Source organism: Ictalurus furcatus, chromosome 7, assembly GCF_023375685.1.
Source record: "Ictalurus furcatus strain D&B chromosome 7, Billie_1.0, whole genome shotgun sequence".
NCBI classification, from domain to species: Eukaryota; Metazoa; Chordata; class Actinopteri; order Siluriformes; family Ictaluridae; genus Ictalurus; species Ictalurus furcatus.
In genome coordinates, this window is record NC_071261.1 from 29,254,437 (window position 1) to 29,281,242 (window position 26,806).

The 26,806-nt window shown below is 42.6% G+C and overlaps 1 protein-coding gene across 1 annotated transcript in view; it reads right to left on the reverse strand.

The window, feature by feature from the left end:
• Positions 1–26,806, reverse strand: part of LOC128610397 (cadherin-2) — a 105,354-nt gene that overhangs the window by 43,786 nt on the left and 34,762 nt on the right. The window contains exon 3 of the mRNA XM_053629688.1: positions 1,366–1,601. Coding sequence (XP_053485663.1) covers positions 1,366–1,601 — 236 coding nt within the window. The remainder of the gene's footprint in view (positions 1–1,365; positions 1,602–26,806) is intronic.

Consider the following 26,806-nt stretch of genomic DNA (forward strand, 5'->3'; position numbering starts at 1 on the left):
GCTTGACGAATCAGGGAAGGAAACGCAACGATCCAGAAGACCAAATCGAAAGGAAGCGAATGTGGGCGGAGCCACGCCTTCGTTTTTATAAGTCTTCGTTTTGGTCTGTTACACGGAAACATGAGCTCGGGGTTTTCAAACTAAAACGGGGTCTTCGGCGTTTCCGAAAATGTCCGTCTTCGAGGGTGGAAAACGCCGGAGTAGTGTAGACGACAGGCGTAACCGTAACAACAGAAAATGCACTAGTGTAAACAGGGCCATAAACAAAGGTTAAAAATAAGCTAAATATAAAATGAGTTCTTTCTTAACAACATGGTAAAGGTTTTTGGAAGGAGTCTCCAGTGTCAGCACTAAACACAGGTACATTTTTCCGACATGGGAACATCTTCAGGACGAAGTAGGCTGCAGTTCCATTTCAAAGGAAGCTCAACGTTGCGTGAGCTTCGCGCTGTAGGAAGCGCCCTCGCATGTAACCGGTATCCGAAGTATAATCCGATTTATAAGCCTGCCCTGGTCAGGTGATGTGGCAATCATGCGTTTCAGGTGACTATAAAAACAGCAGCTGTACACCAAGCCGTGTGTCGTATTATCTTCACCGCATGTTAGACTGTTCGTGTGAACGCTCCGAAAAACTCTTTACTTCCTGTATATTCAAAAAATCTCTTTACTTTTCTGTTTAAGAAAAAAAGAAAGAAAGAAAAGTATGAATCAGAGAGAGCTCAGGACGCGTTACTCCTTTCTCTTACGAGGGGAGGCGGGGACACTGTCTGTGTGAAGAGTGAAGAGCTACAGCGCGGCTCCGCCCTGACTCTGGGTTTGGGAACCTCAGGACTCAGGAGGCAGCCAGCCGGCTCAGATCCCGGGGGTCCCGTATGGATCTGGAGGGGTAATCGGAGACGAGCGCTGCTCCATCTCTCTCTGACGCCATCGCTTCAGACCACCCTGTCATTGATTATTTTCCCATACCAGCATACCCTGAGTGTTTTATTCCTTACATAATGGTCACATGATGCATTTAGACTGTTCTCGTAATAAAAGCTTGGAATTGTTTTGAAGGCTTGTGTTTTATAGGAACGTTTCATTGTTAAGGAAACGACAGACGGTCCTGAGACTCTGACTTTTTTTGTCGTTGTTGTTCAGGCTGCATGAAGATGTGATTGATTTTGAAAAGCTGTGAATGTGAGTGGTTTCAGGGGGCTTCACTAGGCCCGTTCCCCCCGTAATGACAGGTTACGGGTCAGTGAGAAACACGGATGTGAGACATGATGACAAAGATTGGATCTGAGTAAGCAATTAGCACTGATCGATAAGGTTTTGTAACGTGAATAAAATCAGAAGCGATCATTTGCTTTCCGAGTTTCATACCTGTGACTCGTGGCCTCCTGACGGCCGGAGCCGGATCTGGGTTTGCCACTGCTCGTGTGTGGAGACATCTCGCGCTATAACAAGCAGCGGAGAAGAAGAGAAGGAGGATGAGGAGGATAAAGACGGCTGGAGTTTCCAGAGAGCCAACACCTCCCCGGTGATCTCGATCCGGAAACCTGTCGGCTGGCTGCACTCAAAGTGCACTCGTCCTCCTCGTCCACAGTCCTGGAACCTCACTGCAGGAAAAAAGCAACACAAAGAGAAAGAGAGAGTGAGTGAATGTGTGTGTGAGTGAGAGAGAGAGAGAAAGATTCCCCACAGGACACTCTGCGTATCTGTGTGTGTGTGCGCGTCTGTCTGTCTGTCTGTCTGTCTTTGAGAACATAAATGCATGTTTTGGACAAGATTCGCTGAAAAAAAAAGCTAAAAGTGTGACGCTCATACATTATGGATGGTGTTCAGCAGCCCCACCGGCTTTTCTGCGAAAAGGTACGGCATGAAAGGAAGTGGAAGTGGGAAAAGCGCAGCCCGTAAAGACGCAGACAGAATCACAACGAGGAGCACATGAGAGGCAGCGCTCGCTCCGGCGGATTAACACTCCATCGTGACCATCGGGGGTCGTGTCGGTGCTTTATCCACACCTGATGGAGGACCAAAGTGCATCCTGGTTACCGAACATCATGCCATTTCAAAGCGGTGGTTATTTGCGAGCGTCTGATAGTTCCGACCGTGAGGTTCATATTAATACGCCCTTTCTAATACAGTATTGTTTCTATTATAGCAGTTCAATGACAAGGACTTGTACAGCGGACAGTCCGTATAATCGAAGGTTAAATATAAACGGATTTTTTTAAAAGTGTTGCAATTTATCGAAATAAAAAAAATCACTTATGGAAGGAGTCTCCAGCGTGAGTGAATTTTCTAACAGTCTGTAATATTTCCAAAAAGGAACGTCTTCAGTTAGAGGTTGACCGATCGATCGGCGCCGATAACGATTGCTAGAACTGTCGTTTTTCGTCAAAAATCCACACCGATAGATTTTCCCACTTGCGTCAGTTGATGGAGCGGCTCAGAAGGGTCCGCCGTCGTTATACAGTACGAGAGCGGCCTCTAGAGGCCAAATAAAAACGATCACCGATAAAATTTTCTCGTGATATTTGAAGTGTTTTTTTTTTTTTTTTTTAAATTCCTTTTCGATGTCTCTATTTTCATTTGTTATTTGGAGTGTTACTTTTTTGGTTCGGTTTGGATATATATCTTTTGTGTACTTTAATATATACATTAACAGTTAATATTTATTCATATTTATGGTCATTTTTTTCATTTAAAAAAGTACAGTACATTTCCATAGTGCAGTCAGTACAGTTTATTTCGATTCCCGAATCCCGGCCCACGTGACTCCACATGCCGAAGTGTAATTGGGCGAGACACTGAACCCCGAGTTGCTCCCGATGGCAAGTTAGCGCCTTGCATGGCAGCTCTGCTACCGTTGGTGTGTGAGTGTGTGAATGAGACACGGTGTAAAGCGCTTTGGATAAATGCGTGATATAAGTGCTCCATTTACCATAACTGGTTATCAGCAAGTACTGCCCAACTTAGTTATCGCTTTCAGTCAAATCTACTACAGATCGACTCTGTAGTCTTCAGGGATTTTTATTTGTGTGTGTCTCATTAACGTCAAGAAATAGAAAAAAATTCAATGCTGTAATCGCTGACACTGCTGTGATATATAATGAAGTGGAATAATACACTTCAGGACTTTAGGGGCTATTGGGGGAAAAAATTGGGAATAATCAACTGCATCATTGATTATTTTCCCATAACAGCATGAGCCATCTCTCTGTACTCTCTCTCTCTCACTCTCTCTCTCTCTCACTCCCACACACACACATTTGCTGAAGCAGAACGATGACACGGTGTCCTGACAGGGGCTCTCTTCCTGGGCATGAAACTAGGCCCCTTGGGCAAACACTTACTTTCTAAACCAACTAGCCACATGGCATACACAATATATCAGGCTAATCTGGTCCAGCCCTCCTCCCGCGCTCAGCGATGCTCATGATCTCTGCTGCATAATTAGAGCGGAGAGTTATTAATAAAAGAAGTCATTTACACACGAAAGGCACTTTCTGAACTGCAGATTGGCCGGAAAAAAAAAAAAAAGTTGCAAAGATTTCCGTCCCGATCCAGGCTTTAATACCGAGCTTATGATTAAAAATGAGCAAAAAGCACCTTTAATAAGAGGTGACATGAGTCTTGAGAAGAAAAAAAAAAAAGATTCATATAACAGAGAAAACTACACGACAGATATATGACGGTGCGTTTCATTTTTTTGTCGACTCCGGACAAAGTGACAGCACTTTCGGCTGAAACGGCCGAGCGTTTCAGCGAGAAGCGCTCTCTCTCTCTCTGTCTCTCTCTTTCTCGTTCTCACCGTCCCTGTCTCCTTTCATTCCTTTTGTAACACGTCCAGAGAGAAAAAGAGACCAGGAAGGAGGATACAAGGGGGGGGGGGGGGGAGCCACAATCGGTGTAAACAAATGCACTGGACACCAGCGCTGGCTCTGTTTCCACCTTCGGAGAGGACAGTGAAATGGGAAGGCCTTCGAGAACTATGAGATGAGAGCAAATGTAATTTCAGCCGCGATTATCACCCTGACACACACACCCGAGTGAGAGAGAGAGAGAGAGAGAGAGAGATGAAACAAAGCAAAAAAGACACAATATTCATTATATACACAACACAAAGGTACAGCCATGTCTATGGCACCGACTTCACCTGAAAAACTGGTGTTTTTCTCAACACACACACACACACACACACACACACACACACGACGTTTTCTCTCCCGGAGTCATTCACAATCAACAACACCGAAAAAAAAACAGCCTCAGACTCTATTTACTGCGTCTCCTTCAGCAATTTTGGACTTCAATCTGTCAGAAAGGATCTGACGTTTCCCATTACCTGCCATACCTATCAGTCAGAAACAAAATCTAGAGCTCGTGGCGAGGAAAAACTCGACAAAAAAAAAAAATAAATTTCTTCAATTGAACTGCATTAGATTAGCTACTAAAAAGTGCCTCCTCGTTGAACTGATTACCTTTTGACTGGAGCTGTATTCAGACCGGATTCGTTTTACACGGTGAGCCGGGGTAATGTTATTATTACCAGAGTATCTGTGGGATCTTATTTCACGCTTTGGTAATCATTATGGAAGGAGTACACAGTCTTTTACCTAAAAATAACTAATGATTTGGTTATATCTTGTGGGAAAAATGTATTTATTTTTTTCTTTCTTCAGTTTAAAGACACTTCAGGAAGCTCTCTCTTTTCTAGACACGCCCATCAAAGTTAAAACAAAGGTAAATTGCCGAAACCGGCTGAGATTAAAATGGACTTGTCAAAAAAACGACACTTCCTGGGCTTTTAGGGAAGTCATCGCGTTCCTAGCACAAGTTATGGTCATGTGACCCGCTAATAATCAAGTGCAAGTTACATTACATGGCCCCAAGTTCTACAAACAAGCCCTTATAGTAATACGAGGCGAATGAAGTTTTAACGCGATGGAAATACGTACATCACAAAGACACGCCGAGACGTCCTTAAATCTTTTCGCATCCAAATAGTATTATGGTGATGGTTAGTCCACTCGTTACATTTACGTCAGAGTTTATTACCACAGAATGATCACGACTGAGGTTTTTCCCGTCGATCACTCGGTTAAAAAAAGCTTTGGGACGATCTGATTGGCTGTAGAATGACAACTAAAAGACTCAAAAGAATCATACTGTATATTCTGTACATTACTAACAAAGATGGCTGACTTTTTGTCTGATCCATACGTGTGGTAGTCATGGGAGAAATGTCGTTTGTTGCTGTCTTTAACATGCTTTAACATACCTCAAGTTTACAAAACCATAAACACGTTTCAGCGAAACCATGCTGAGGTTAGTCGAGGTTACAAACAAGCAAACAAATAAATAAATATATAAAGAAGTCGAAATCCGTGCTAGCTAAGTGGGATTTCCTCACACGGTCAATGATACGCGTTGATCAAGTTGTTGGATAGCTACGTGTCGTAGCGGAATGTACGTGACCCTAACCAGTTCAGTTTGCAATCAGATACTGACTCTCGAAGCATTCTCAGTGAAGAGTTCAGGCAGACCCATTATCTAAAAAAAGTGGTGCGATAAATCCAGACATACAGTCGAATTTGTGTGACTGTACACTGCCTTGCAAAACTATTCAAACCCTAGAACGCCCCCCCCAACAACACCCGCCCCCCTACTAAAACTGGGATTATGTAATGAATATACACAATATAGCCCATAATATTGAAGTGGGGAGAAATCTATACGCATGGGAAAATAATAATAATAATAATAATAATAATAATAATAATACATAGAAATTGGTGTGAAGCAATAATTAGTTGAATGGGGTTGAACTGTGTGCGATTAAAGTGTCACGTGATCCCAATACACTGTCAATGTTATATACAGTATCGTCTTTGGTGTCTAACTGCACTCAGGAAGGCACGTTTCGCTTTCATTTCGAAAAAAAACAAAAAAAAAACCCACCTTGACTCCATAACCAGCAGCTTCATTCAATAAAGGAAAAGAACAGCTGTTTAATTGAACGCCATTTAATCGAGAGTTTAATGACACTTGAAAGCTCGGTAGCGCCACAGCAGTTTATCAGAACACGACACGTCCTCCGCTCGGGTCGGACGTATTTCTTCGGACGGCCGAATGGCTTCAGGAAGGCTGTTTATTATTCCACACATCCTGCCTGTAATTGCTACGAAATCTCGCCTCGATTTGTTTTTTTTTTTTTAAGCCCTCGTTTAATTTAATGCTTATTAGGTTCCGCGTAGTTCCGAACATCGCTCGTGGCACCACGCAATTACAGCTCGAGGTTTAAGGTCCTTATACCGGCCATAAAACTTTATACATTTCAAGTCTGTACATGTGTGCAAGCGAGACGTGTCGAATGTCCGCGCAAAGTAAATAAATAAGTAAGTAAGTAAATAAATAAATCAGCCCAAAATCAATAAGCGATAAATACGATGAATCTGGCGGGGGGTGAAAGACACAGCGGCGTGTACGGCGTGTCAAGATCCAGAGAAAGATTTGAGAGCAGCACCGTTCTCTAAGAGCTGAACCTAAAAAAAGCAATATGCCGCGTACGCTAATTAATTTCATCACCAGCACTGTTTGATTCTCCTCGCATCCTGTGAGCTCGCACTCACTCCTCCGCGTTCGGTTGCCTTGACAGTAGACGTGCACAGATGCTACAGATTTACCGGCAAGGTAATTGCCAGCTGAAGGGAATTTGTCCGTCTGGGTGTTTGACAAGATTAGCCAAACCCCTAAGTTTTGGAGCAGAGTTGGTAATGGAGTGCTTTATTGTCTGTGTGTCTGTGGTGTCTACGGCGCTTACACGTGAATGTGTGTAAATCTTACATGTTGTGTGCGTGCGTGTGTGTGTGTGTGTGTGTGTGTTATAAAAACATAATATTCCTGGAAGACATTCTGGCAGATTCTTGCCCGTACAGTGCATCGTGTGTGTGTGTGTGCGCAGGTGTGTGAGTGTGTGTTCAGGCTCTTGGCCTGGCTGAGATTTGGCACACACTGCATCGCTCTTCCTCTGGGAGGCCTCTTCAGCTTGAAAGCACCACAGCAGAAATCCCCCACTGACAGCACAAATTCCAACAGTAATAATGAAATGGTGTGTGTGTGTGTGTGTGTGTGTGTGTGTGTGTGTGTGGTCATAGCATGGTGCTCTTTCTTTATACACACACACATACACACACCTTAACCTGTTAGCTAATGCAATTTGACTCATAATGCTCATATAACATTATGTTGTAAACACGCAGATTCTCCTATAGCAACACACATCTGTGTGTTTATAATTCCAGGAATGACGCACGGTATAGTAGCAGAATGTTATTTCGGTCCGTATCGTGTGATGGACACAATGATAACAGCGCCGATTCAGTTTAATCCTGGTTTGACAGGAGTTCGAAAATAAATGGCATCTCCTCCCATTCCACAAACACAGACTCCACTCTCCACTCCAAAGCACACACACACACACACACACACACACGCACACACGCGGCAGATACATCGTCATGGCCGTTGGAGATAAAGTTCCCTATTGAGTTTCGGACAGAAGCGCCAATGCAGGCAGAAAAGCGCCGAGTCAGCAGAGGTGTGGGCCAGCCTAATGCCCTGCACCCTGGCCCACATTAGCGTTAGCTGAAAGGCTCTTTTCAGAACACATACGCACGCATGAACACACACACAGTCCCTCCGTGAACAAACAACAGCTCCTACACAATGGCCTGGGCCTTGGTATTGTCTGTTTCACGTCACGTGACATACCGGATAAACCTCTGACAGGAAAGATGGATAAACAGAAAGAGAAAGAGCAAGACACGAAGAGTGACTGATATGTCCGAGCACCAATAAGTGAGGAATAACTCACTCGGGGGTGTGTGAAATAATCAGTGCTGATAATAGCATGGAATAGCAAAGTGTTTTATTCCTTTTATACCATCGTAACTTGCTGCTTTTAATTCATTAACAAATGCTTTTTATCTGTTTATGTTTACATTTAATGCTGCGGAAGGGGAGTTCCTGTTATCACTTACACTATAGCAGCTATAAACAGTCACCAGTCTCTACTTTCTTCTCTTCCTGTAACCTAAAAAGACTAAACTAAAGGTAGCTTGTCATGCTACTGAGAAACTAAACAAAGCGTACTCTCGTCAATCCCGACGACTTTCCCATAGAGGAAAACTGACATTGGAGACTCCTTCCATACATGCTAAATAAATGGTATGAAGTGAATTCAAATGTGAATTAAAGCGTTCTCCTTCTCTGAGGAAAACAGCACCGAACACCTGATGAGCTGAAATCTGCTCTGATTGGCATTTTATAACGGCCGCGGGTTTAGATCATCACTATTATGCCGACTCTCCGTTCTGTTATCCACAAACGCCAGTCGTCCAGCAGAGGAAAAGCAAAGCGACAGGCGTGTAACGCCCCGGATAGGAGGCTCATCAGGAGGCCAAGCGAAGGAGGGGGAAGGGATAAAGAGGACATGCCCAGGATGCACTGCTGCCTGTGTGATGCATTATTCAACAGCGCAGATAACCAAATCCAGCTTGTGCAGCGATCTGGCGGGGAAGTCGCCCTTTCTGCCCTAGAGAGGAGCTGGTGGGTGTCTCAGAACACATGCTACAGTGTCAAGAGATGCCTCTGATTGGGCCACATACACTGCTGAGCTTCAGGATTCAGGAAAAGAAAAAAAAAGCTGATAAGGTGGATATTCACCATCGAGTCCTCTGTGACTTTGAGAACGTTTACCCTGGGTGTGAGAGAAATAAATGAATGGAGGCCACCATAGCTACAGTCATGTATTTATATCTATTAAAGCAATGGCGCCTGGGAATATTGCAGCACTAACAAGTGATTTTATTCTGATCTCAAATTTCCTACCTCTTTTAACGCCTAAATTATTTAAACTTTTGCTCTCACACATTCTTCCTCTTAAAAACATTACATGCTTCTACTTGGTGTATCGTAATGGTTTGTAAAGGTATTTCCATTTGGGCTCGAAACAGACTCACAGTGGAACTGTTACTGGTTCTTGATGGTTGACTAATGGGATTCAAACATCCAAAATTCCAACAGGAATACAGTGTTTTCTGATAGTGTCATTGTGCTTAAAAGTAGAGGTTTCATAAACTCTTGAGGTTCTTGCCAACAACATCTACTGTACTACGTCTCTTTCATTTTCATATCTGAATTTTTACTTAAGCTTTATCTGGGTCAGGGTCTCAGTGGATCCGGAACCTATCCCTGGAACACTGGGAGCAAGACAGGAATAAACTCTGGATGGGTCATTTTCATGGGGGAAATTGAGCATCCCCAGTTCAACTAGTGGCATTTTTTGGACGGTGGGAGGAAAACAGAGAACCTGGATGAAACACGAAACAGGGAGAACATAAGAAACTGTCTGCGAAGACAGCATCCCAAAATCAGGATTGAAACAAGGACCTTGTAGTTGTGAGGCGGTAGTGGTTCCCCACCACCCGAAACCCGCTGCCCCACCACACCACCCATAATTCTAATACATACAATAATAAATATTTTGGTTTTGTCCATAGACCTAGCAAATCTTTAAACAAAATTTAAATACGCATTTAATTCTGAAATGAATATATCCTGTATCCATAAAACAATCAAAAAAGTGTGGCCCCTAGGAAGCCATTAAATCCATTCGATCCTGATAGGAAAAACTTTCATGTACAACAGAGACTCCTTTTTTTCTGAAGCAATTGCAGCATCACTTGGACACACACCATTAATGAAACTTTATATTTCTTTCCAACTGCACATTTTACATCGGTTTGTTTATGTGCCAGTCTCTGATATCCATAAATCCCATCAAAATGCATAGTCACATCGGCAGGTCTGTCCATCAATCGCTGACAGCCTCTGAAATTTAAACAACTCCCAGTTACCAGCAGTTTCTGATTTGTATTTAGACCACTTGATTCACAGCCTCCTGTGCCGCACTGCAGGTTCCACTCCAAAAACCAACAGAACAGTTACAGAGCTGGTTCTGCAATCAAACCCTTGCCTCTGTGTGGCCACGATGACCTGCAGGCCCTTAGATTCAACAACACCGAAAATGTGAAATTGACTCTGACACTCGGTACATTCATGCTCTACACGTATCCCCTTTTGCTTTCACCAAAAGGGTTCCTGCTCTCAAAACCCGAATCCCATTGTGACGACAATAACATGGCAAGCAGACAGCTAGATTGAGTGTCTTAGAACAACACTCACCCTTGTTCCCATTCGAGAGATCTCCTCACTGCATTAAAGTAGACATGTAGTATCAGATTCTGCACCAGTGAGCTTCAAGAGTCAGATAATGCTGAGCATTAACTGTCTGTTCACTGGATAAGGATGGATCTTGAGTACCAATGCAACACTATCTGATAGTATGGCTAAAACAATTACCTGGAATTGTCGATTTTACAAGCTGTTACCAAATACTTGCATGTATTTAACTTTATATATATATATTTTACTGTACATATGTACAATTTTTACATCTAAACCCATTAAATGTACTTAAGATGTCCTACTTGAAGAATTATGTAGTATTTCCTTAATATAAATGGGCCCAAGTAGATCCCTTTTAGGAAGCTAAGCAATCAGAACTATCCAAAGAACCTTTAATGACCTGATGAACTGCAGTCAAGTAAAACAATAGCTGAGTAAGCAATTAGCATTTGTGCTAATATGTTCCTTGGAGGTAATTTCTTCCCACTTGGGTAAATTTTCAGGTTCTGTGTAATATTTCCCTGTCAGAAAAGGTTCCAAGTATATCCACTATAGGAAACGGAGAATGCTTAACTACCCAAAGAAGCCTTGAAGATTTTTTGAAGGTTCTCATGTTTAGTCTCAGACATCGAGGAACTACAGCGGAGAACAACAATAGCCAAGATGACAATTAGCATTTTTGCAAACGTGTTCAGCATGGGTTCTTCTGGGGAAAATGCCCTGGTTCTATGCAGAGTTTCACTATCAGGAAGGGTCCCAAGCAGATCCTTTTTTAGAAAGTTAGGAAACTAACAAACCTCAACTGCACACAAAAAAAACCCTTTGAAGCTTGTGATTAGTCTCAGACCTGGACTAACTGCCAAGTTAGCAATTAGCATTTGTGCAAATGTGTTCTTGGAAAGCAAAGTCCAAAGAACTCGTCTTGAGGAGTTCTTTCTTTCTAAGAGGGTCATGCTAATGACCGACCTAGCAAGTGGGGCAGCTCAGGGGCTCAGGTGGTAGAGCGGGTTGTCCACTAATCGTAGGGTTGGTGGTTCGATTCCCGGCCCACGTGACTCCACACACTGAAGTGTCCTTGGGCAACCCCAAATTGCTCCCGATGGCAAGTTACTGCCTTGCATGGCAGCTCTGCTACCACTGGTGTGTGTGTGTGTGAATGGGTGAATGAGACACAGTGTATATATGTGCAGACCATGTAGCATGTTAGCTAATTACACTTAAATCATATACTTTTCCTTATTAAGCAGTAAGGGAACCGTTTCAGGGCTGTGCATGGCTTAGCAAATAAATATTAAAATAAATATTGAATTTTCTTGTGTTCAAACTAGCTGTAGGCCTACAGAATAACAACTAACCATCCCTGTAATTTCTGCTGACACAACATATGAACAGTAATTGCACAGTAAAACATTTCAGGCTAAACAATATTGACCCCTTTCTGCACTCTGGCACAGAAATAAATAAAAACTCTGTTATTAAAGTGAACTGTGCAACAGTTCGTTGTCCTGGACAAATTCTCATGCCCCAGACAGCTTGCAGTTGATTTGTCTGGATTAGCCAGTGGTTGAATCACAGACTGCAGCTTTCGAGACCTGACAAACGTAAGCTACATCCTTGCGTGCTTATCAGCTGGGAGCTGCCGGGATTTGCTTCTCACCACACTGATGAAGGCTGCTCGATAGAGAGGCTTTACCAGGGGATTAAAAAAAAGGGTTGAAATCGCAAGACGTCAAAGCTTGCTTTGCTCACAATCTGGCCCTTGGTTTGGCTCTTCTGGACAAGACATGAACAGCTCATTGACTTCTAGGTTGGCTCATGTGCCAGTCTGAGGGTCAGTGGTGAGAGATGTATTACCACCTGCCTACACGCTGGGAACAAAACAGCTAAACTCATTCTGAAGGGTTGAGTGCTACGCTAGTGCGTCAGATTATCATTATCTGGACCTGTTGCGTCTGGGCGTAAGAAGGAGCGTGGAACACACATGGATCAGTGAATTGTCCTTTTTTTTTTTCAGAATTGTCAGTTTAATACCATTCAACCCTACCAAAAGATCCAGAAGTTCGGCTCCTTTCTATTTCACTCAGAACCAGGAACCACGATATGCTGTTTACCTCGTATGCAGCCAACTCTCCGTTCAAGTGAATTTACCGGTGCAAACTCAAGCAAGGTGGCTCTTCCCCACATTCCCAACCATTCCACTGCTCACTTCTTACTCAGAGGTCATCTTTTTCCCATCGTTCTGATTACAGTAAAATGCAGCATTACACTATTCAATCAAAGGCATGAATAGGACCCATTTCACACTATTTGCCTCTTAAGGTTCTTGCCAAATGAATAATCTTGCCAAATGAATATACTCTCCTGTGAGCAGCTCTTTAGACCGAGGCCAAAACAGGACTACTCTTTTAAGAAGAAGACCAAACACTCGGCCTGCTCTATCATCCCCGAGCAATCTGATAATGAAAAAAAACTCGATAACGGTGCTGGAAAATGCAAGTCCCAATCTACGCAGTTAAATAAAGGTCATGATTTTAATTGTACTTTCCAGTTTACGGCATTTGGAAGGAGCACACGGTTCATTCTACTCGGGAACGAACAAAGAAAGGGCACGGACTAGCATTTAGCGAATGGATGTGTTGCTGCGCAGCATAATTAGCAAGACAAGAAACAGTTGCCACTCTGATTGTAAGCAGAGAACCCAAAGATCCAAAGAATGACATTTCACTGCTCGTTGGCTCAACGTACCAGTGCAGACGGTTTGATGCAGCAGTACTCCACTTAATGCGGGACTATTATTAGGCTTCTAATGATCAATATCTTAAGTATATCACTGTACCATTTAGGAGAGTATACTGGCATGTCTCCAGCACACAAAGATTCAGGAATTGAAGAACTATAGCTGTATTTCCACCAGAAGTCCATTTTCATTAGGAAACCTTTCCAGAACCTTGTATTTTTATGCGGCAGGAGGAACTTTTGGGGCAGCGCTTGCCCTATTTAAAATGACAGACTGGTCAAAGGCAGAAAGACCAACCCACTTTTTGGTCATTTTTACAAACAAACAATTATTAAAACGTATTATAAATCAGAACCAAGACACTTAGGAAAGTAAAATACAAGGGTCGACCAATTATAAAGTAAAAGCTCCAATGTTTTGCCCAGTCCCATATTTTGGTTGCCTGAAAACCTAGTCTAAAAAGTAGTAGCTAACATGATAACATGAAAGTCCAGCAACATAAAAGTCCTTACTTACACAGGTCAGGACAAGCAACAAGCATGACTGAATGACCATTAATGAGTCGTTTATGACTAACAATTTGAAGTGGTTGTTTTGTTTCGCTGCTTCATAGTTGGACTTTGCCATGTTGTTTAGCAGTTTGACTCTGGATAGATGAGATATCTGTTCTGAAGTTGAAAACAATGCATAAACGCATACTTCACAGAAGACGTTCTTAAGAAGTTCTTCACCTGCTAAAACAGGCGTGTTAGCTTTTGGTTGGAGATGAAACCTGCAGGAAGGTAGACCTGAAGTAAGAGGCTTGGTGACCGCTGCTGTACAGTATCCATTAGCTGTAAGTTAAGTTTCATTCTAAAGAGCGTGAATCCAAACCAATATGCAATAAGTATCTTCATTTCTTATGGCTAGACTTTCCAACGTTTCACATTCCTTGTCTTAAAAAAAAAATTTTTTTTAATGAAACAACAATTCTTATGATCATGAGTCAGGAAAACGGACTGATATGAATCCAAAGTTGGACTGTAGCTGCTTATATTTAAGCTAGCGATAAGTGCTGATGGTGCTGCTGATCTCCATATCTCCATTTCACTGCACAAACTGACCTCATCCTTTCCTCAGTTCTCTCCCTGCAGACTGCCCGGAGAATCAAAAGTAGCCTTGCATGACAGAAGATCCATCACACTAATGTAGGTATGAACCAGGTTATAACTTACACCGAGCAGAAGACTGAACGTGACTCTACAAATGAAATACATGCATTGGTGCACTGCAGTTTCCTGCTGGATGTCCTCAGGCTCAGAAATGCTGAGGTATATATAAGTGAAGCCCTTACAGAAGGAAATATACGCAAAAACGAGAAACCCGTGCCGTCTTGTAGCTTATACATCCACAGTATCTCTTATGTGAACATTACAACCTTCGTTAGAAATGAATGACTCCGATAAATAGCAAATCACCGCCAAGGCCCGGTGTCTTACGCGATCTAATCAGATAGCAGTAAATTCAAATAAATGTCCAATTAAATAAGTTTAGATTAACTATTGACAGCGTGCAGCTCGTGTGGCTGCCGATCGATAAATGTGCAGGTCCCGAGACCCAAGCGCTCGATCTGAACACTTGCATTATCATAAATTAGGTGCCCGGCCACAAATGAAAAGCCAATAAGCGCCTCCTCTGGTGAGGCGATGACAACATCACGGCCTCAAGAGGGCGAGAGAGAGAGGGAGATGAGAACATCTGGGGTTGGCTCTGGGCTGAGCTCACCTCCATTTGCATTCGCAGCTATTCAAATAAGGCACAAGGAGCTGGTGCTGGTGCATCTCATCCCGCTCTGCTTGTGTGTGTGTGTGTGTGTGTTTATGTACATTCCGACGCTGCTGATTTGACAGAAACACATACAATTTTGAAACAGTGATGTGCCCACTGCACACTTTCTAGACAAAAGGTTCAAAAAGAGGCCGAGTTTAGAGCTAGAGCCTCTCTCTCTCTCTCTCTCTCTCTCTCTCTCTCTCTCTGTCTTTTTCTCAAACGGCTTTTCATCGAAGCTCAGCACTTGACAGGCTGATCTGTGGGGATTCCAGCAAAGCTAGTGGTCCCCCCCCATACACACACACACACACACACACACACCCATTCACCCCACCCCCACCCCGCCTTCCAATTCATTTCCATTTGAATGCATCACCATGGTCCTCCCCGACATTTCCTGCAGTGTTCATGAGAGAGAAAGTAAGAGAGAGAGAGATGGTTCACACTAAATATTTGGGAGGATGCTAACTTCCAACACCCAGCAAGCAACCTCTCTAGGGGAAGAAAAGAAGTAAAAAAAAAAAGAAAAAAAAAAAAAAAGAAAACCACCCACAGTCTGAGTCACATGATGGGAAAAGGACCAGGCGGTTAGAGAAAGGAATTTCCATATTGGTTAAATCCATTTTAATGAGTTCTTGAAGCAAGACTAGCATTTGAATTCAGGACAGGAAGTGCAACTGCGAGTCTGTCATCATTCTACTATAAATATTTAATCTATTTCGTCTAATCTGTCTTCAAAATCCATTCCAAAGCCGATTTTTCCCAGACACCCCAACATCCCAAACGCATGTCGGAAAGTCAGCGGAGGACAAAAGAAGCTTTCCAGGAAGACAAAAGCCATTTCCCCTCCCCCGAGTCCTCCTCTATAATTCAGATAATTTGATCTCTGATTGAATGAACATGCTTGTAGATTGGGATGTGATTAAATTGCTGACAAATTGCTCGATCCCCGGGCCCATTCGCTTCATTAGCAAGCGCTCGCGCATCCCTCGTTCTGTCTGCATCCAGCAACAACAATAGCACCCGCTGACCTGTAAGGATCTGCACACACACTTGCTCACACACACACACACACACACACACACAAACTCAACATGTGCTAAGCATGTTTACGCTTGAGGGACATGCCCGCCTGAACCTTTTCTCTCCGACCCGCTGCTATGACCTGCGATAGCTGGAAAAACACTGAATTATGCATGGTGTCGTCCTCCACCCTCATAATGAAGATACTCTGATACTCCAGGAGATATTTTCATGCAGCGTGGGACTTGTTTACAGGAACTGGCCTCCTGTTCGTGGCAACCCAGCGAACCCGAGAAGCCTGTTCATCATCCGGAGTTCAGGCCCTAGTGGCTGGATATACTGAATATTTCCAATTACACGCACTACTTCCTCTCAATCTGTACAACCACTATTCTTATGAATAACAGGCCAAGTGGGCATTCTGTAAAGAGCTGGGTGAGAGAGAAGAAAGGCCTGAGATATTTCCCTATAACAAGCACATCATCATCATCATTATTTAAATCATTAAACTACAGTTTATCATTATATACACACACGCTAGTACGCGAACCAGGGCTGGGAAATATGAAAACGTTGTTAGAAATGACATCACAACACACTTTTTCCAAAATATCATCAATACCGTAATATGATTTTATAGCATTTCCTTAAAAATTCCATACAGCATCTGTAAAATTTAAACATTGTACATTGTATTGTTTTGTTTCAGCTTATTGTTGAGTTTTAGTCTTCTTTTTTTTTTCCACAAATCTAGCATCAAAGTTATTCTGGTCAGCTAGCTGACTTAGAATCATGGTTTTATGCTAAGCCTGCATGCTAACTGCACTAATGTTAGTGATGAACAAAATCATACCTGTTATAGTAACCTGCTAACTGCTAACTAATGTTTCGTAATGCATAGCTGAGAATATAACTCTAACAAAAGAAAACAAACTTCAGTGAACTAGCTGGTTAGTTAACCAAGCTAATGTTAGTCACGAACAGTTGTGCACGTCTGGCTAATAATAAATCATGAAGCATATGACAAAGGCAAATGTGTTTACTAGCTAGATAGCTGGTTGGTTAGCTAACTTAGGTAATGTTAACGATAAATATAATCATCGTTTTATGGTATTTGTGTCCCATTAATACATCGCTGAGATTAAAACAACAAACCTCAGTTATGAAAATCCCATTCATATTGACCTGTAGCAAAGATGCTAGCTTAAGCTTAGTTACTGTAACTAGCTGGCTAGTTAACTTACACTACTGTTGCTGAACAAAATGTTGGGTTTTATTGTATATTTTAAGTTAGATATTTTACATTTGGCTATAAATATAAGACAAGACCTAAAGATGAAAATCTCCTGTAGGGCTAGCTGTGACAAATGCTAGCTTAGTAGCAGTTAGCAAGTGCATTTTCGTGCATATTCCTAGGTAAAGGAGATGTTCCTAGCTATTTCTTGGTTATTTAAACCTATTAGACGATGTATTATTCAACACAGATTAATTACACGTCCAATGGCGCTTTGAATAATTCATTCTTGAATAATAAGCATTGAGTAAACTGAGTGAGTGTTCATACTCTATTCGTTGTGTATGTGTACGCTTAGAGCAGTACGTCCTCCATGCCCTCTTTATACAGGACAAATGATCAGCAGCGTCTGCAGATATTCGACCCTGACCCACACAGCAGAGCTGTATTTTCTAGAGCTCTTTATGGAGCCATGTGGAGCCGTTAGAGGAGGCCTGGAGAGGTGAGACATCACTGAGAGACCTTCAGTCAGGAAATAAAGTGCTGGACAAACAGACAGTGCAGCACGAGGGCTCAGGAAGCTAGTTTAATGGAAGCCGAGCTCGGTCCCTTCATGGAGTAGAGTGATGACTCACAAAATCCAATAGCGCACATGCACAAGCGGTCAAGAGTTTGCACATGGCGTCTCTTAGAAATGTGAGGAAAAAACGGGGAAGAGTGAGAAATGTCTAAAAAAAGAGACGCAAGAAAAGCCCATGAAGATGGGGGCCTGGGTGTTCACAGAACAGTTTTCTACCCAGTTAAAATAACAGTAGAAATCCTCCAGGAATTTGAAATGGTTTTAATGGTTATAATGAGAATTGTAGTGGTTTTAATGGAAACTGTAATGGTCCCAGTGGGTCTCTATTGGTAATTTTTTGCCTTCTATTGGTGGCATGTTCTCTCTAGGGGATCCCATTAAGGACCAATGGTTCGCTGATGGTTTGTAATAGTATTTGTAGTGGAAACCATTAGAAATTCTGTGATGGTTTCTACTGTTTTTTTTCAGCAGGGTATTCATTTATTATTTAATTAAAGTAACTGTATATATATATATATATATATGATTAAGAGTTAACTCCTCTTGAATTGCTGATTCTTAAATTTGTTAACACAAAACTACACATTCTTCCTTCCCGATCTCAAGACAAGCCCACGAAGACGAGAAGAACGCTTTGCGAACGTTACTCTTACGTTACAGAACGTTTGTGCGGAAGGAAAGTTCCTACAACTAAAAACATCGCAGCAGGAACAGCGCAGGACGAACATTTCCGGAAATCTGGTGAACTCCTTTTTATTGGAGTAACTAATTTTAAAAATGTGACCAAATTTGGAAGGCTCATTCTGAAATTCGACCAAAAAAAAAAAACCTCCAAAAAACGTTCTTCAAACGTTCTTTAATGGTTCTTTACAGGTTCATGAATTAATCCGACGGTTCTCATCTTCCAGAAAAGCGTTCTACCTGGCGGAATCTTTTCAGACGCGGAAACACTGAAAATGTGTAGAACCTTTAACCTCTGAGTGCTTAGCTAGTTTAATAATCAGCATAGCTAATGGTACTGCTGAACAAAACCTGCGATCGTTTCGGTACACTGTTCCACGTTTGTATATGATGCTCAAACATAATTCTGACCTTCGCTGTAAGAAGGAGAAAAAAGAAAAGTGAGTTCATCCTCATTATCGACAGAGCGTACAGTGTTCACTAAAGCGCTGGAATGTCCGGAAAGTCTATTTAAATCCCGTAAATGTGATGTAAATTGGTAACCTCGACCTTGCTCCTTGTCAAGTTGTCAGATTTGATCAACTTATTAAAGTGGCCTCGCAGTACAGAGGCGTCTGCTTGTTCCAGAGACAGACAAGTCCTTGAGGAATTACAGCTATAATATCACATCAGGACAAAGTTTTTCTTAGCGCCTCAAGGAAACACTATCTATCTATGTAACTTGGAAAGCAACCGAAAGCATGTACTCGTCTCGGGACAAACGTTATGTAAAGCTCAGACAGAAAGCAAACTTTTAGTCACGACCTTGCTGTCTCTCATATCCCCTGTTTTTCTGCACTTCACCTCAGTAATTTTTTTTTTTTCCTTCCCCTTTTCAAGCCGTCCCACTTCCGACACATGACAGGTTTTAACAAACCTCTTAATGCCGTGAGAAGGAAAGAAAAAATGGTTCCAGAATTGTTTTTTTTTTTTTTTTTTTTTTTTGAGGAACTGACAAATCCTATCTGAAGGAAGAATAGAGGAGCGAGAATGAGGATGGGGAGATCCGGGACACAGGAGGGGTGGTGTGAGGGTATTTGGAGGGTTTTAGGGGGAGGAAGGAGGATTAGAACAGATGCCAATGCATACAGCACGCGCAGGCCAACTCCTCTCCTAATCATCTCCGTTCTAATTCAGCTCGGAAAACACAAAGAACAAAGAACAGAGAAAGCAGCACAAAGGAGATAGGAAGAGACTGAAAACAGGCTTCTTCTTCTTCTTCCTTTTTTTTACATTTATTTATAAACCAAGACAAGGCCATGATGATGAGAACTTGTTATCCCAGCATAACATTTTCCGGTTATAGGGACTTTAATTTGGCTCCAAGATGTTTCCTGAGAAACATCATTGCTCAAAGGGGGTTTCATTAAGTTTCCAAATGATGCGTGAGCCTACACTTGACACTAAACACTCGAGGACATGCTGTCCATCCACGACAGCATGGTGAGACATGAAGCAACGTCACTACTGTTGACCGAAAGTTGAATATTTAACAGTAACATCCCGCTCCCATGCGTTTTATTCCTCTTATAACACAGTCATTTACCCACAGATACCAATATTTTATTTATTAAAGGACAGCAGGCCATATTTTACATCCATTCCGTATATATGCGAACGGCATGTCATACTTTTTATCCATTTAGAGTTACGTTTCACGTTGCGGAACATCCACGGAACAAGTTAGTTCCTGTAATCCCTTATGTTATAGCGGTAGGGATGGGCGATAGGGACTTCAAACTATATCACGATATTTTCCGGTATTTATCGCGATAACGATATCAGTGACGATATCAAATATAGTAACGTTCGCCGGTGTGTTTAGCTACGAGTCATGCAGTCTTGAGAGCCTCAGAAACACAAACGTTGATCTAAAACTGATTTTCCGTAACCGAAGCAGTTCCAGATTGTAGAGGTAGCTTCTCGTTTAGCGATGAACTCCTCCTCACCTTTCCGCCGTACTTGTTTTCGCTCCGGACGTGAGCTGCGAACGGGTCGCAGACCGTCGCACGCAAATACGCCATCAACTAGGCTTTATCGTTATTGTCGCGGGAAGACTAATTCTTATTGTGGGGAGAATTGATAAGATATCGCCCGTCCCTATACGGCAGCCTTTTTTTTGTTCCTCTGTTGGAAGTTTTTCACGTTACTGAGCAAAATGTAAAGTCACAGAGTTCGTTCTGAATGCGACATAGCGCCGACACTGGAGACTCCTTCCATAAAACACCACCATATCAAGAATTACATACCTTCCGCTATACAAGTCCGGGTTTACGCTGTTACTATAGAACGTATGACGTATCAGAACGGGCGCGTCAATATCGACAGTGTAGCTGTGACTACTGAAAATGAATCCCCACCTTCTGACCAATCGGAAGCAGGAACGAAACAGTGCTGTTCCAGCGTAAACAAAGGTTTAATCTACGGCGATGTCACGATCTGCCCTGGACAACGCAGAAAGAACGGACGAGAGCGCGTCATTTCGAAATGACCGTCATTCGCCGTTATCCGTGGTAATACTTTACAACGTCCTGATTCCTTGAATCTTCGACGAAATAAAAATAAATAAATAAACAAATAAACAAATAAAGGAAATTAAAGAAACGTACTGGTAAATACGCGCCTGCTTTTATTTCCTTCAGCAGCATTATCATCGTGTTTTGTTTTTTTTTTAAAAAAAAAAAAAAAAAAAAAAAAAAAAAAGATTTCTCTCCTTCATCTTTCTGCACAGTTGCTGCAGTTAGAAAGAGAGCGAGAGCGAAAGAGAGAGCGAGAGCGAAAGCGAGAGAGAGAGAGAGAGAGAGAGAGAGAGAGAGAGAGAGAGCGAGGACAGGGGAAGGACAGGATGAATAGGGGGGAGGGGGGAGATCATTCAGTGTGCACCCGCAAGTGTGTGTGTGTATCTGCAGGCAGGCTGAATCAAGACTGGAGGGCCATTGATGGTGAAGTTGGTGGTAAATTGTGCTAATAGCCGTAACATTAAATATATATATATATATATATATATGAGAGAGAGAGAGAGAGAGAGAGAGAGAGTGATTGGTGGGAACGTGCGGTTGTGTAACGGCTGTGTGTCTAGCGAGGAGCTCTGCGTGCAAGAAACACGAAGGAACATTTTGGTCATTTCTAACAAGAGAAACTGTCATCATCGCTATCCCTTCACAATGACACACTCGTTGTGGTGACACACAGAGTTCACTCATTCCAGAAAGCAGCTTGCTTTCTTATGCATGACTGATTGCTCAGGCAGGAGGCGAACTGATACTTACCAAGAGGCTTTTTTCCCCCCTCTTCTTTCCCCCAGCAGACACGCAGAGATGTTTTTAAAATCTACACCCTTCATTTCGAGAGCGCACAATCTGCTCTGCATCATTTAGCGAACTCCACAATTAGTGATTTTCTTTTTTGTTTACTAAAAATAACACGTCGGGTGACTCGTCGTGATTCCGACTTTTTTTCCCCCCCGTCTGTGTTTAAACGCTTCCCTTTTCTGCCGCATCGGCCCAGTTCGCACGACAGTACACGTTTTATGTTCCGACTCGAACGTCATACACGAGCAGGTGTTCGCGTCGACGCGTTCACGCGTTCTGATACGGAAACTGAAACGTGGACTGCATACAGACTGCTGATTGAAGCCCACACGAGGACGTGTACAGTCAGAGACCTCAGATCCAGTAACGCCGGGCGTAAAAGGATTTTACAGGTTTTGAGGCGGTGATTAAGGAGTAAAATACCTGTAGGTGTGCTGTTCTAGGAAAATAATCAGAGATGGATGATTCCGGTAGTGTGATGCGGCCTGATGTAAAGACTGAAGTTGAGTACTCTCGCTATAACGGCGCGTCCCGCACAGCCAAAAAGTGCTTTGTTCGTCTTACACGACCGCGGACAATTTTTTATTCATTAAACCACGAGACATCATACTTCAGATCCGTTCATTAATTACGCTTAATGTTGTGGAACATCCATGAAACCAGTTCGTTTCTGATCTTTCTTCATTATAACAGCTTTATATAGTCATTCAATCACCAGGCTCTCTCTCTCTCTCTCTCTCTCTCTCTCTCTCTGTTGTTTTTATTTATTTATTTATTTATTTTATAGCCACGACATAATCCTTTAATCGTAGACTTTAATATATAATATGTGATGCTGATCTGATTGAATTAATTAATTAAATAAATAAATAAATAAACATTCAAATAAAAACTGTCAATTTTGCACTGTATGAACAAATTTGGTCCAAATCCTATATAATCAAAACACAACATTTTGATCACTTGTAGATGTCCATACATTTATAGTCGCATTTTAATGTTGTGGGACGTTTCGTTACTTCCTGCTATCGCTTTAGACTTACAGGTTGAAGCTACCGGCGTCACGTCAACAATTAAAACAAAGAGCTAAAATAAAACAAGACGGTTTACACGGTCACAAGTTCATGTGTGAGTATAGGATGATAAGCAGATTAGAAGGAGTACATCGATAGAAACCTTCGTAGGATCTTCTGACCGATCGGATTTGAGATTTCAACAGGAGTATGGTCAACCCATCCATTTTCCATAGTGTTTATCGTACACAAGGTCGCAGGGAGCCTGGAGACTATCCCGGGGAACTCAGGGCACCAAGCGGGGGACAGCTTGGACAGGGTGCCAAGCCGTTATAGGGCAAAGGTGGACACATTATGAGCAATTTGGAAATGTTTATCGACCTACAGTGCATGTCTTTGGAGTGGGGGAGGAAACCAGAGTACCCAAAGGAAACATAAAGGTCCGTTCACACCGAGCTTGAATCGAAAACAATAGATCCCTATGGCGCTGTTCAGACCGGGCGCGATCATTCGTGGCGCGACAAAGCGACATTTTTGTTTTTCGATTTCTTTTCCTGTCGCTCGGCGGCGAAACGGGCCGTCCGATCCGATTTGAGCTTCAGATCACGTGCCCGGACGCGCTGCTGTCGCACAAAAGGGCGAGACTGGTGGCGCTATAGCACAGAAAGCTGTTTTGAAAACCAGTGTAGACACACAAGAAGAGTATTCCGGAAGAGAGAAGAGAATGGATATTGAGTTCTTGTTATCATTTGCCAAGTTTCCATCCACTTTTTGCGCATTTCTGTTATCGACGAGGTGAAAGTGATAGGCTGATCAGCTGAACAGTGGGTTGCGCCACCTAGTGTGCAGGCGTAAAATGCACTCTCGGTCAGCGCCACCTATCGTGCAGGCGTGAATCAGCCAAAGGTGTTCGGTGTGAAAGCATTGCTCGTCGGCGATTCGCGTGAAGGGACCTTAAGGCGGAGGCGGGATTAGAGGCAAGAGTGCTAACCACTAAGCCACCACGCCCACTTACAATGCTATAAATATTAATAAACCCATTGCTGATCCATTCTAGACTAGTCTGCATTATTCCGAACAAAATCCTTCCTGTAAATGCTTTGATTAAGAAACACTCGACCACGGCGGCTGAAATCGGTCACGGTACTCCCAGCACGCAATAAAAAACCGTTCAGCGGTCCGAGAGCTCATTTGCATAACGCGGCCGTCTGAGATATCTGTGTTCCAACGGCCAATATTGCTGTAACGATTAAGAAATGATAGATTATTCATTACGCAGCGCTAATAAAACTGCATGTTGTTCTGTTGTTATTTGAGTCTCTGCTGGTCCTCCAGTTCCAACCATTCTCGATTATAAACAGCAGATGGGAAATGTTTCTGCTGCACGAGTGTGTGCGGAGAGAGAGAGAGCAACGTTTCGTCTTCTACAGAGCTGCAGCACTACGCACTGCTCGGTCTACTCTCGGTCGTCGCTTTCACAGCACTAAAGACCCGCTGCACCTGATGTTTATAGAAACATAATAGAAGGACGTGCTCGTCTGTGTATTTGTTCGTGAAACCCCGGTTCCAAGAAACCCTGAACACAACTGGTGTTCATCACGGATACGGTTTCATATTCATCTCGCTCGTGACAAGCATTAATATACAAACCACATAAATATTGGAAGCAATGCCGCGGCTCGTATACCATCCAGATGTTTATCGAGTTTTGATTCGGAACCTTTTGACACACTGACTTTCATACCGATTGCTAATGAAAGAAACCGCACTTGAGAAACTGGAACTGGAATCATGGGTTAAAAGAGAAGTCATGTTTCCACCGAAACTTTTCAGGAAGTAAGTAAGGGGTGGCTAAAAATGTATTGTTATTATTGGACTTCTTTCTTGTTTTTTCTTTAGAAAATGAAAAAAGTCTCGAGTTTTGAGTGAAATTAGCACAATCAAAAACGAATACTATTATCCAAATAAACCACCTGATTGGACGGAATCTGGGCGTTTTTAAAACTTTTGAAATTACCTATAAACATATTTACCAAACTAGACTTGTGTGGCTTTTTAAACTCCAGAGTGGCTGAGATTAAACTGCACCGTCACTCACGCCGTCATGAGCACGTCCATATCACTACATCTGCGATTTATAACAACGAATGGAAGCCAACCTCACCAGGAACCAGGATGTGTGTGTAGGTGTGTGCATGTGTATGTGAGATGCTCAAGCCCATCTGTCCCTTGTTTCATTCTCCAAGCAGAGTGTAAAAACCACAAAGCCCTAAATGTTCCTGGACACATAAAAGCGCTCACCGACCCTGGCCTTCGCTCCGTGTTAAGCAGGATAAGCCGTGAGAACTCGCAGGAACGTCAGGTTAATAGTTTAGACGGCTTTATTAATGCCTCTAAATGTCACGTTAATGCATTACGGAGTCGTCCTGACCTCGAGAGACGCGCGAGAGAACACGAGTGTGTCTGGTGCGCTTCCGACTCGGCGCCTGTTAATCTTCAAACGACGCTGTGGGGGTGAACAACCAGGAAGCGTATTCGAGAAAGCTTCAAACGGATTACCTTGCCGTTCCTTCTCTTGCTGAGATGAAAGCTACGTCATGCGATTGAGATACTCGAGAGATAGGTACGTCTTATCGGCTAAACGGCGAAACGCAAGCGACCACCCGAGCGCCTAAAAAAAAAAAAGCCAGACAAAAGGGAATTCGAGAGGACGAATGAGAAGAAAACCACAGAAATCACTTCTCCGGCTCGATCCGATTTGAAGCACTTTCCGATTCAGCGGTGCTCCGCCGTCATCAAAGACGAGCAACGTTGCCAAACGCTGCCAAAGAAATTGCGCATTAACATCAATAAAACATCAGCGAAAATCCCGAGCGCTGGATTCGCTCCGTGTCCGGCAGCAAGAACGGATACTGTAGGTGTTAAATCGCCGCAGGGGATTTCACTGCGTGGCGTACAATTCTGTAAAGTAGGAACATTAAAAGTGATTCAAATCCCCTCGCGTTCTCAAAGCGTTTCTTTCGTGAAATCTCTCTTAAACTGTTCATTTCTTTCATGATACTTTCAAACAAAGGCAGCAGTTACATTATGGCACCACACACACACACACAAACACACATCTGATGAGTGATTAAACATGAGACAGGATGGAAGGAGACAAATCCTCCACCCCAAAGCTCTTTCATCTCCTCCTCCTGCACCCTAAACACCCTAACACTCCCCATCTGCCAAAATTAATGCCGCTTCCTGCTGCTTCCTCTGACCTTAAAGACAACACGATGCATTCTGTCATCCGATAACGCTTTGCGTTTTCGAATACAACTCATTTGTGCCCGTTCGTGTAATGATTCATTCCTCCCAACCGAACGAATCGCAGTTTATTTAGAACCGACCTTGCACCGGATACAGGGATATTCTTGTGAAATGCTGTACAAGGGAAGTCTTTAAGAGGTACTTTTCCCCCCGTAGAAGACTGAATCAAACTGTTAGTATTTGAATCGAATCAAACGAATCTAAATGTACATCGGACTGGACTAAACGCGAATCGATTCAATCCCATAAGCGATACCTCGACATTGTGGGAATGGGTATAAACGTTTCATATGATGTTCACTCAGAAAATGAGAACTAATAAAAATAGTCTTTTAGAAATGCCAAAGTGAGACTGAATCACTGAATCGTTCTGCTAGTATTTGAGTCAAATGATTCTAAACGTACATAAATAGCTTCCGAACTGAATCGGCATGAATCAGTAACATGAGTCAGTTTGATTTCAGGTTGTTTATGTATTTTTACTTCAACATAACCTTTAACCAATACATACATTTGTATGAATAGTTTCTGTAAATAAACAATAGAAACCCTCCTAGAATGTAAAATGGTTTTAATGGTTATAATGGGAATTGTATTGGTTTTAATAGAAACTGTAATGGTCCCTCTGGATCTCTACTGGTAATTTTTTGCCTTCTATTGGTGGCATGTTATGTCTAGTGGATACCATTAAGAACCAGTAATAGTAATAGTTGTAATGGTTAGCTGATGGTTTGTAATGGTATTTGTAGTGGAAACCATAAGAATTTCTGCGAAGGTTTCTATTGTTTTGGGTTTTTTTTGGTTTTTATTTTAGGATGATGCTATTCG